Raw genomic sequence first — 11421 nt, 5'->3', positions numbered from 1 at the left:
CTGAGAACAATGACAGAGTAAAAAGAGAAAAGCAATTTTAAACTGCAGCTTTCTTCAACCCTGGCACTGTACCTTCACTTACAAATGCTATTTCCCACATCTACAGTAGCGGTCAGATTCAACCCAGGGAAGAGAAATCCATTCTTCCTAACTCTTCGAGAACTGGGCCTACTATACGGAGGCAGAAGTTCAGAAACATGCAAACAGGGAAGGAGGAAGCATACCTTCTTTTGGGTAAAGCTCTAAGTACTAGAACTCAACTTAGATCTGTAAGCATAAGGAAGCTAACAGATTATACAATGCAACTGTTATCATTTCTAAATGGAAGTTATTACTCCAAATATAAATTTCATCTTTAAAATGAAGTAGAGTTGCACTGATAAAACTTATCTCTTCAACAATCTAATATCCCTCTAGTAGAAAATGCTGGAAGTTGAGATTTTCAGTTGGGAACAATAAGAGACCCTCAAAAGGAGTTAGGAGCAAGAATAGGGAAGAACAATTGGGTCAAGAGATGCCGAGCCCTTGCTAGTGCTGCTGCCATTTCTGCAAGTTCCCTTCTTCCATATCACATCTTTGCTCCATTACTCCAGGCAGGTCCACTTGAAACTCTCCCCACAGCTGTTGACCTTGCGGCCACCGTTTCTTCCCCTTTACCTGTGTTCTGCGGGGATCTCATGGCCAGTTCGGTAGATGTGGGACTGTAATGCAGTTCTGCTGGCATAGGGACAGCCACACGTGCACTGGAAGGTCTTGCCACAATCCTCGGCGTGCCTTTTCAAGTCCCATTCAGTGCCATAAGAATTGCTGCACTTACTACATTTATGCTTCTTTTCAGCATGCATTTTCATAAAGTGCTAGGAAGAACACAGAAGAGACTAAAACGAAAAACTGCAAATGCTCAAAACATTTAAAAAACCATGAATATAACCAAATTAACAATGATTTTACATGATAAAATATAGCAGTCCAAATCAAAAGAATGTAAAAGCAGGCAAATTGCAGTTGATCACATGCCTCTCCTCCCTATCACTCTCACTCTGTGAAAGTGAAGAGACTGTTCTGGAAACAATCCCTCGAGCCCACCATTCAGGTTTCCATCTGCTGCAGGCAGAAAAGAGTTTGCCATGCTCTGTCCAGGACCCTCCAGCAAACCCTCAGGGAAGATTCAAGCCGCCAATCTCTTCCAGTCCTGAGCCGCCTCTGTCCCTAGTCCCTCCCCTTAAGCAGCTGCTTCTGAAATTCTTCTTGCCCAAATTCAGGCAGTTTCCCGCTCCCCTGGGAGAACAATTCCTTTGTGCCTTTGCTCTCTGACCTTGGAGGCATACAGATTCGCCCTGAGATCTGGAAGTACACATGTTCTCATTCTTTGATGAACGGGTCTCCTTTTCTTTGTCTCTGAATCCACTTCTGGACATCTTCCCCTCCAGAACAAGCCCTGCGGCTCCTTCCATTGTATGACACCCTACTCACTTTTCCCCAACTGAGGGACTCTTGGGTGGCTGTCCTCACAAGCAGCTTTCTGTTCAATTCTCTAGTTACGTTTGTTAAGTAATTAGAATGCACATTAAGTTATAACTTCCTCATTTCATCCTCAGAGAAGTATACTTAAGACAAGTAAAATACCTGTTTTACGAGAGAAAATTGAGAAAATGGTCTGTCAGGGCCTCTAGGGCATCCTTCAATTGGACAACAGTAGAATTTCGGTACAGTTTTCAAATCTTTTCTTATTGTTGGATTTACTATGCCATCCTGCAAAAGAAAAATTACTTTAAATAATTATTTTCAAAAACCCAATAGAACAGGCTGGGAGAAGAAACAAGGAGTGACTAAGACAGGCACAGGAGATCTGTTTAGGGTGATGAAAATATGCTAGAGTTGGATTGTGGCGATGGCTGCACAACTATGTAAATCTACTAAAAAGTGAATCATTCACTTAAAACAGGTAAATTTTATGGCGTGTAAACCTTAGCTCAATAAATCTGTTAAAATTTTCAAAAAAACAAAAAAGCAAACGACGTTATTTAAAAAATCTTCTATGTATTCCTTTAAAAGTTCTCCTTCTAAACTTAAAATCTCTGCCCTTCAAGCCAGCTTCTCTATTTGTAAGCGGTATATTTACAGTTTCTCAGGCTCAAGATTTTGCTATCATCCTTAGGTCTTCCCTTCCCTTTGACCCCACCCCCAGTGAATTGGTGTGAGCCCTGGAAAAACCTCCTTTCACTATGGTCTAGGCCTTCCTGATAAACAGCATTGTGACTTTCTCTCATCACCAACCACATCACCCCCTAAAGTAGCTAAAACTTGTCAACACAACTTTTATATAGCAGCTTGAATACAGGCACCATGCTATGTCTGAAATTTAATAATCCTTATAGTGGCCTGCACTGACAGCTTTCACGACTGTGTCAGGCTCTGTTCTAAGCACTTTATATATATTAACTCATGTAACTAACAATCCTTTGTTATTAGGCATGTGATTGACTTTTTGGCCAGGAGTTTTAAAATAATTGGTGAGTTAATTTAGCTTGATGTGCTCTGTCTTGTTACCCTTGATGAGCCCACATACCTTAGGTGTGAGACACCTATGACCTCCAGTTTAATTCTTGTCTGGCTACGCCCAGCTGGCCCTAACGCAAGGTAGGGGGTGACGGACCTCTCTACAGGTGACTGGAAACAATTGGACATGCGCTCAGGCCTCAGCTGTTGCCACAGCAGCACGTAGATATTCTGGTCCTCTGGTGTTCTGATGAGAAAGGATTCATTACTTTTGGAACACGCCCACCTCCTTCTCTAACATCAGTGTGTACCCAGAGAAGTGAGAAATTCATAACCATGTAGCTAACACTATCTCCCTTTGCTTTTCCACTGAATCTCAAGAGGAACCCGTTGATCTTGTTGAGTCTGTGTCCACTCATTTAGAGGGGAAAAGAAATTATTCTTGTTTTATTTTTAGAGAACAGAATTTATCATTCAATGATATCATATTCAGTCAGCTATTCCTCCATGTATTCCACACTGGTCCCTCCTTTTAGAATCCTTCCTCTTCTAATGTTATAACAAATTCAACAATCCAAAAAATTATTTGTATATACGACCTAATGGTATTTTTTAAAAAAGGTATGTATACTAAAATCCCAACTCCTCATTATGCCTCCAATCTACAATTATAACCACATCTTTTTCTGTTCCCTTTTCATACCCTACCCTACTCAGCCTAACACTCTTCCCACCTCCAATTCCATCCTCCACATCCATTCTTGGATAACTGTCCTTCTTGAAGGCCCAGTTTGTCCCACATCCTCTCATCTCCTCCCTTCAGGCAGAATGCAATGGTGGAAACAGCATGTATGAAAGACCTGTAAGCCATTTCTACCACTGACTAGGGGTGTGACCAGGGACAAGGTATTTAACCTCTCTGAGCCAGCTTACTCATTTCTTTGTTTTTTTAGCTAAGGAAGATTTGCCCTGAGCTAACATCCCTTGCCAATCTTCCTCTTTTTTTTTGGGTTGCTGCCACAACATGGCTGATGAGTGGTATAGGTCCGTGCCTGGGATCCGAACCCAGGAACCCATGCCGCCAAAGCAGAGCATGCTGAACTTAACCACTATGCCACGGGTCCAGTCCCTACTCATTTCTAAAACAGAGAGAACAGTTAACTCTCAGGATTATCTTGTATTGTATTAGCATAGAGCCTAGCCCAGATCACATTCTCAATAAACCACAGTCCCTTGTTCAGGCTCACTACCCACATCTATAGATCTATTCCTTGTCTAAATTCCAAGACAGTACCTAACTTAAGCTATCTTAAATACTATCATTTTCTTCCAGAGTTCTTATTTCCCTAAATTTTTTTTTCCCATAAGAAAAGCAAATAACTCTGTTAATCAGTATTTATTTCCTCTCCTCCCCAAAGCCCCAGTACATAGTTGTATATCCTAGTTGTAGGTCCCTCTAGCTCTTCTATGTGAGCAGTGCAAGAGCACGGCTACTGACAGACGAGTGGTGTGGTTCTCTGCTTGAGAACTGAACCCGGGCCGCCGAAGTGGAGTGTGCTGAACTTTAACTACTAGGCCGCTGGGGCTGGCTTCCTAACTAAATTTCTTAAGGGTAAAGACTGTTTTATACACCTCTTGGTATTGTCTTCACGCTTAAAGAGAACAATTGCACACTAAACGCGGAGCATTTTTACAAAGGCAGTCCAGTGTAGGGCAGTGGTTCTCAACCCTGGCAGCCTATGAAAATCACTTGAGGCACTTAAAAAAAAAATACCTATGCCTGGGCCCAGCCTCAGGTATTCTGATATAATTAGTTTTGAGTGGGGATTAGGGATCCACGTGTTTGGTTTTAAAATCTCCCTGGATGAACCCAATGTGTAACTTAGCTTAAGAATGCTGGTCTAGTGGTTAAACCATGGGTTCTGGAATATGGACTGCCAGTTTGAACTCTCTACCTTGCCACTTTCCCGTGACCTTGGGAAAATGAACTGTCTTGGTTTCCTTATCCGTAAAGTAGGCCTTGTAATAGGATCTACGTCAGGGCTCTTGTGAGGACCTGGTAAATAACGTCTGGGGTTTAGAACAGTGCTTATCGCATAGCTACTCAGTTATGACAGCTATTAGTTATCTGCTGTGGAGATTTTTGTTTCTTCTTTTGCTTTTTGCCAACCAACTTAATGCCAATAAGCTAAGCTAAACTAGTACTTTACATTAAATATTGTCTTTGTGAATGTCTGATTGAAATCTGCTTTTGAATCTTCTAGCTTTAATGACAATTGACACTGGCTCTCATCACCAAACTCATCTCATTCACCAATTCATCTAGTGTTTTTTAAATTTTTTAAATTTTATTATTTTTTTTAAGGAAGATTTGCCCTGAGCTAACATTTGCCGCCAATCCTCCTCTTTTTGCTGAGGAAAAGCGGTCCTGGGCTAACATCTGTGCCCACCTTCCTCTACTTTATATATGGGATGCTGCCACAGCATGGCCTGACAAGTGGTGCGTAGGTCCACGCCTGGGATCTGAACTTGTGAACCCCCAGCTGCTGAAGCAGAGCACATAAACTTAACTACTATACAACTGGGCTGGCCCCCTAGTGTTTTTTGTAATGAAATACTTTTAAGTAACTTATATTTTTTCCATCTAGTGTTATTAGCAAGAGAAAATGAAATGTGGGGAGAATATTAAGGAAGATTGTAAAATCCTTCATTCACTTAACCATTATCAAACGCCTCTTAGTTATATGCCAGAAATGGCCCCCTTCTATGTTCTAGGCTATCCAATGTTACATAAACTCTGCCTGCAGGGTCACAACAAAATTCACGCTCGCTTCTGATACATCCTCACTTCTGCTTAGCAATCCTTTTTATTACCCCTTTTCAAACTCCCTATCACGATGCTGGCCCCGTGGCCGAGTGGTTAAGATCACGTGCTCTGCTTCAGCGGCCCAGGGTTTCTCAGGTTCGGATCCTGGGCGAGGACATGGCACCGCTCGTCAGGCCACGCTGAGGTGGCGTCCCACATAGCACAGCCAGGAAGACCCACAGCTAGAATACACAACTACGGACTGGGGGCTTTGGGGAGAAGAAGGAAAAAGAAGATCGGCCACAGATGTTAGCTGAGGTGCCAATCTTAGAAAAACCCAACAAAACAACTCCCTATCAAGTTCTCATATACCTGTTCACTTTTTACAAAATTAAGAAACCGTATGTTTTAAGAGAAGTTTTAGGTTCACAGCAAAACTGAGTGAAAAGTACAGAGAGTTCCCATATACCCCATCTCCAAACATGTACAGCCTGTTCCACTTCTAACATCCCCCACCAGAGTGGTACATCTGTTACAACTGATAAAACCTACATTGACACATCATTATCACCCAAAGTCCACAGCTGATATTCGAGTTCACTCTTGCTGTTGTACATTCTATGGGTTTTGACAGATGGAGAATGACATGTATCCAACGTTAGAGTATCATACAGAGTATTTTCACTGCCCTAAAAATCCTCTGGGCTCCACCTACTCAGAACATCCTTCCCCTTAAGCCCTGGCAACCACCAATCTTTCTACTGTCTCCATAGTTTTGCCTCTTCCAGGATGTCATACAGTTGGAATCATACAGTGTGTAGCCTTTTCAGATTGGCTTCTTTCACTTAAATTGCATCTAAATTTCCTCCAAGTCTCTTCATGGCTTGATAGCTCATTTCTTTTTAGTGCTCAATAATACTTCATGGTCTGGATGTGCCACAGTTTATTCATCCATTCACCTCCTGAAGGACATCTTGGTTGCGTCTGAGTTTTCGCAATTAGAACAGTGACTTCTCTTTTTAAGTGTCTTCTACCACTTGCTCGCCTTTCCTTTCTCACTGCTGGCATCATTAGTTCAAGTCCTCCTGACTCTCCGGACTCTGTCATTAACCTCTTAACTAATTCCTAGACTTTCAATCCCTTTTTCATTCACCCTTTGCCAGATTCGTCTTTCTAAAGTATAGCTCTGATCATGTCGTTACTCACTCGAACGCTTTCAGTGGCACCCCAATACTACTCCAGTCCAAATTTCCCTAGCCTGGGACATTCAAAGTCCCCTGCCATATACAAGGGTTCAAACTACCTTTCTCTTCTGTTGTTTCTCTGTTATATCTAATGGAACTACTTAAAATTCCCCAGACCTTTTCAAGGGGAGGAATATATTTGTATCTTCTATTGCATTTCTGAATATTGTGAATGGAGTAAATGGTCAATAAAAATTGTGGCATTATACTGAACATGTTCAAGCAGCAGTCTAAGCCAAAACTATATCATGCACCCAGACGAGACACTAAAGACAGCCACACTGGACAACAACAATCTCCTTGTTGCTGTTGTTACAGGCATGGCAACAATCTGACACTGTGCACTTTCCTGCTTTCCGAGGGCCAACTCCTCAGCCCTCCCCATCCCCACCACCCCACGCCAGTTCCTGGGCCTTCTTCCCATTCTTGTCCTGAGACAATAAGGCTCAAAGGGTAGGCTGGCTGAGAAGAGAACAGGGCAGATAAGAAATGGTGATGGCACAAAAAAACAGGAACTGCAGTGGGAAAGTGATGTTTTTGTTCGGAAGTTCTATATACATCCAAGAATAAAATTTGACAGACTTTTTGTACTTTATCTTTTGTGTGCATAATCACAAAAAATATACACGAAAAATACTTCGTGTTCGTTCTACTTTTTTGGGGTAGCTGTTTACAAAACATTTTAAAATAAAAAAAAAACTTCATAAAATGTTTATGAAACATTTTAAGTAAAAGAGTGAAAAAGAACCTATGAGAGGAAACAATCGAAAACAAGATGGAAAAAAGCAAAGATATAGAAGAAGAGAAAAGTAAGAGGAAGGACAAAATTGAAGAAGAGAGAGGAAAAGGAAAGGATTGTAAGAATCATGGCAAAAATGGGAAAAAAGGCATTACAGCTCCTCTAGCGCCTGACTGTGTTCACCGAAAGCACCCAAGAAGAAAACTACCTCGCTTTGTTGACCACTTACTCTAAATTTAAAATGAGAAGCTCTTGTACAATATGGTCTAACGCAACTTGGAACATTTCTTTTCCTTTGCTTTTTAAACAAACTTCCCGGCAAATCATTAAAAGCAATCCCCTGGACTAAAAATAATACAAAATCTTCTAAGCTATGTTTCAAAAACATAAATGTTGCTGGATAAGAGGTTACTTAAGGGCCCACGTGTCCCCTTCACTGCTTTCAAACATGAGGAATAAAAGAATCTCTAACAATCAAGAAATGTCCATTTACTCCTATTCTTCCTCTCCCTGAATCACCAGCTTTCATTTTTCATGGATTTCCCTGTGGGCAAGGCCAGCCTAGGATACAGTATTTCCAGACTTCCTTACAGGATATGGAATACAGACATCTACCTTAAGAACCTACACAAAGCCAAAAAGCAGTATGTACCCAAACCCTTACAGTTTAATCCCCACTCTTACCCATTATCCTTTGGAAGAGTTTTTTAATCATTTACGTTAAGAAGGGAATATTTGGTTGGAAACGGGGTATCTTGTTCAGAAAGATTAGAATAAAATAAGAACCATACAGCAACAAATGGGGAAGGGAATAAAGATGATCATCATCTAGAAAAAATAAAAACCAGGAAAGAAACTAGAATTATGCAAGTATCTGTAACCAAGAGAACGAAATATTCCACTGAGTATTATGCAAATCTGCCAAGCAGAGAGACTCAGACTAGCTTACGGGCAGAAAGTAGGCGTGCGCTCCACTGGTAGTGGAGTCTCTGGTCTAAACACAGACGGCTTTCAAAACCACAGGGAGCTCCTAGTCTGCTCGTGTCCCCAGGCCTCTTCCTCCTCCCTCCCTCTTTCCAATACTTGGAGAACATCAAGTGTCAAGAGTAATGTTTGAAGTCAAGAGCCTTCTACTCGGGATCCAGACGGAGAGTACAGATTCACCATACTGCCCCCCCACCATAGAGACACACTACTTTGCCACATACGCCACCTTCACTAAAGAAAATGAACTCCCTTTCCACCAAGACAGCTGATGCTCAGGGAGTACAGGGCAACAGGTTAGAACGGCAGAACAAAGCAGGAAAGTGAGCCTGTCTGACAAGAAAAGAATAACGACGGTTCTGGGTGAGGTTTCTTCAATTCCTGCTGAAACAGGGCTCCCCAGTGACCTAGGAAGGAAACTCAAGAGAGTTCATTTCTTCATGGTTAACTTTTTCAGTTCAGAAAGGGATTTGGAGCACATCATGCTGTCTTCAGGCAAGAGAAATCCGAAAAATGACTAGAACTGGAAGCATGCCTTCACACCATTAACTCGAGGGAAGGGAGGACACTGATACCCTGAAACGCTGAGGTCCGACGGAAGATCTGTCTGCCAACATTTGTGTCTGCTTTAAACATATTCCTCCTCCTCAGGCTTATTATATTTTATCAGGATCTTCGGAATTCCTGAACTTCACATATTTTAAAAACGTAATTAGAAACAAACCTACTGTCTACTATCAAACTAGTCCTGTCGAGTAAATGCTATCTTTATGCTTACAGATGCTTCACAAAGTCCTGAGACAGAGAGCTCCAGACAGCAACTCCAGGGAAAAGAACAGTATAAACTGTTCAGGCCAACAGAAGGAGGGGCCCGGGCAGACTGACAGCTTCATCTGTGCTCAGAGCTGTCTGCGGCTCAGGGAGGACAGAGAAGGCAGTGATGGCTGTCCTACACCCGCTAGAGAGAACCAAGGGATCAGGGGGTGGAATTCCTACAGATAGACAGTTCACCCACTCAAGATAAAATACGGATAAGAAAAGGAAGGATTCAGTTAAAATTCAGTATGAAAGAGGAAACAGGAGATTGAAGACTATTCCCAGAGTTACTACACTCGGGTCCTGGAAGAAAATCAGAACTATTCGGAGGAAGACGGCAGACGCCCGCAGGGTCCTGCTCAGCCCACCTCCGCGGACATCTCCGGATCGGGCTGGGGAATCCTCAGCGGAACGCTGCCGCGTCTCGTCCAGGCGGGACTGGAAGGGGACTGCCCTTCCCGGGCGACCCGTCTGCCCTCCTAGCCACCCTCAGCTCAAACTTTCTGCTGTGAAACCCTTGTGAGAGCCTGACTCTAAGCAAGTCTCCCAGGAGGATGCACCCGGAGGATGCACCCACCCGGAGGATGCACCCACCCGGAGGATGCGCGGGACACGCGCCGCGCCGGGCGACTTCAACTCGCTCCTGAAGCAGCTCACACCGTCGAAGCTACGTGTCCACCAAAGTGCTTTCGCGACACGCTTTGGAATTACGTCACCGTTGGCACAGAAAGACTCAGAAGTGGTGGAAGGAAACTTCCTATTGTAAGGACTGGGAGACGAGGCCTGAATAGGTCTTGGCGGGGGAGGGGGGGGTGCTGGAAGTCTGGCTTTTCTTAAGCTGTCCAGGGATGGGCACTTCACACAAGCTGCACGGGATGTTCGGACCAGTGTCATGTTAGCACACCGTGTCCCCTCGGAGACAAGACCCACGGCAGAAACGTCCCCTCGGCTGCCCGCCCGAGCGCCGCTGGCTTCCCGGCACGGTGACACCTGCGCGGACGGCGCCTGGCCGGCCCTGCGGCGCCCTTTCACCCAGCGGGCCGGACCGCAAGGCCTGGAGGCGGGACCGCGGCGGGGAGGCCGGGCTGCAGGCGCAGAGCCCGGGTCTGCCTCCCGGCGCGATCGGGGGCGAGCTGGGCCCATCGACCGGAGCCGAGGCTCCTACGACGCCGCTGCAGGACGAGGGACGCGCGTGTGCGACGCCGGCGGGCTTCGGCCGGTCCCGCCTGACAGCCGCGCCGCGGACCCCGTGCTCTCGGTGACGGCGCCTGGCCACGCGCCGGCCCCGCGGTCCCCGGCCGGCGACCCCCTGCGGCCCGGCCCGTGTCCTCGGAAGCCGCGCCGAGGCGGCCGGGGCTGGACGCGGCGCCGCGCGGGCTCACCTGCAGGCGGTGGCTCTTGACCAGGTGCATGTTGAGCGCGGGGCTGTTGGGCAGGATCTTGCCGCAGCCGCGCACGGTGCACAGGATGTTGGTGCGCACGGCCCGCGACAGCTCGCTCACCGACGGCTGGATCAGCTCCCGGGCCGGCGCCGCCGCCCCCGCCGCCGGCTGCCCGGCCGCTGCGGGCCGCGGCCGGCTGCCCCTCAGCCGGCCCGGGGGCCCCCACGGGCCCGAGGCGGCGGCGGCTCCCCTCGCGGCCGCCGGGACGGCCGGGACACCCGAGGCCAGAGCCGCGGGCCCCGCCGCCGCCGCCTCAGAGGCCGCCATGGCTCCCGCACGGCAGCCGGGCCGAGCTCGCAGGTCCCGCCTCCCGCCGCAGCCACTTCCGGCAGGGGGCGGGGCCGCCCGGCTCATTAGCATCCGGCGGCGCCCCCTGGCGGCCGTGGAGGGCGCGACTGCGGGAGCCGCCGCCAGTGAGGCGGCCGGGTTGCAAAACTTCACGTGGCTTTCTGCCAACAGGCAGAAGGCGCTGGTCCAGTCGATCCGATCCATTCTTCGCCTTCCTAGGAACTTGACCTCGGGCAATTATTGGATACAAAAAAAGGTAATGCGTTTAGGAACTTTACTTCCCAAAGGTTAGAAACAACCCAGATGTTCGGCAGCAGGAGAGGCGATGGTATGTTAATACGGTTATGGTTTGTTGAGGGCTTACCATGTGCTAGACACCAGGGAACATGCTTTTCATTGACTATCTCATTTTGTCCTCGAAACACCTGTAGCGGGCATGTACTATAAGTTTCCCCCCATTTCGTGGAGAAGTACGTAACTAGTCCGAGGTCACATTGTACAAATGATTGTTACAATCGACAGTTAATCATTTTAGGGAGGCTGGATTACTCGCCTGTATTTTAACGCTGAAATTCAATTACTATATGGGAGACAGTATATCTC

General features: G+C 46.2%; 1 protein-coding gene across 3 annotated transcripts in view; it reads right to left on the bottom strand.

Annotated features, from left to right (window-relative positions):
• The window catches only part of ATMIN (ATM interactor), a 37969-nt gene extending 26792 nt beyond the window's left edge, over window positions 1–11177 (bottom strand). The window contains exons 1-3 of one of the 3 annotated variants that reach the window (XM_044760982.2): window positions 10471–10819; window positions 1627–1752; window positions 658–857 (exon numbers count right to left, since the gene is read on the bottom strand). In XM_044760982.2, the coding sequence (XP_044616917.2) occupies window positions 658–857; window positions 1627–1752; window positions 10471–10797 (653 nt within the window). In that variant the 5' untranslated portion in view covers window positions 10798–10819. Of the gene's footprint in view, window positions 1–657; window positions 858–1626; window positions 1753–2569; window positions 7291–10470 lie in introns of those variants that run through there. The other 2 variants (XM_070500571.1, XM_070500572.1) reach the window with 2 other exon arrangements.
• Window positions 11178–11421: the final 244 nt, after the last annotated feature.

This window comes from Equus asinus, chromosome 28 (assembly GCF_041296235.1).
Source record: "Equus asinus isolate D_3611 breed Donkey chromosome 28, EquAss-T2T_v2, whole genome shotgun sequence".
NCBI classification, from domain to species: domain Eukaryota; kingdom Metazoa; phylum Chordata; class Mammalia; order Perissodactyla; family Equidae; genus Equus; species Equus asinus.
This window is presented reverse-complemented; position numbering and strand designations above follow the sequence as displayed.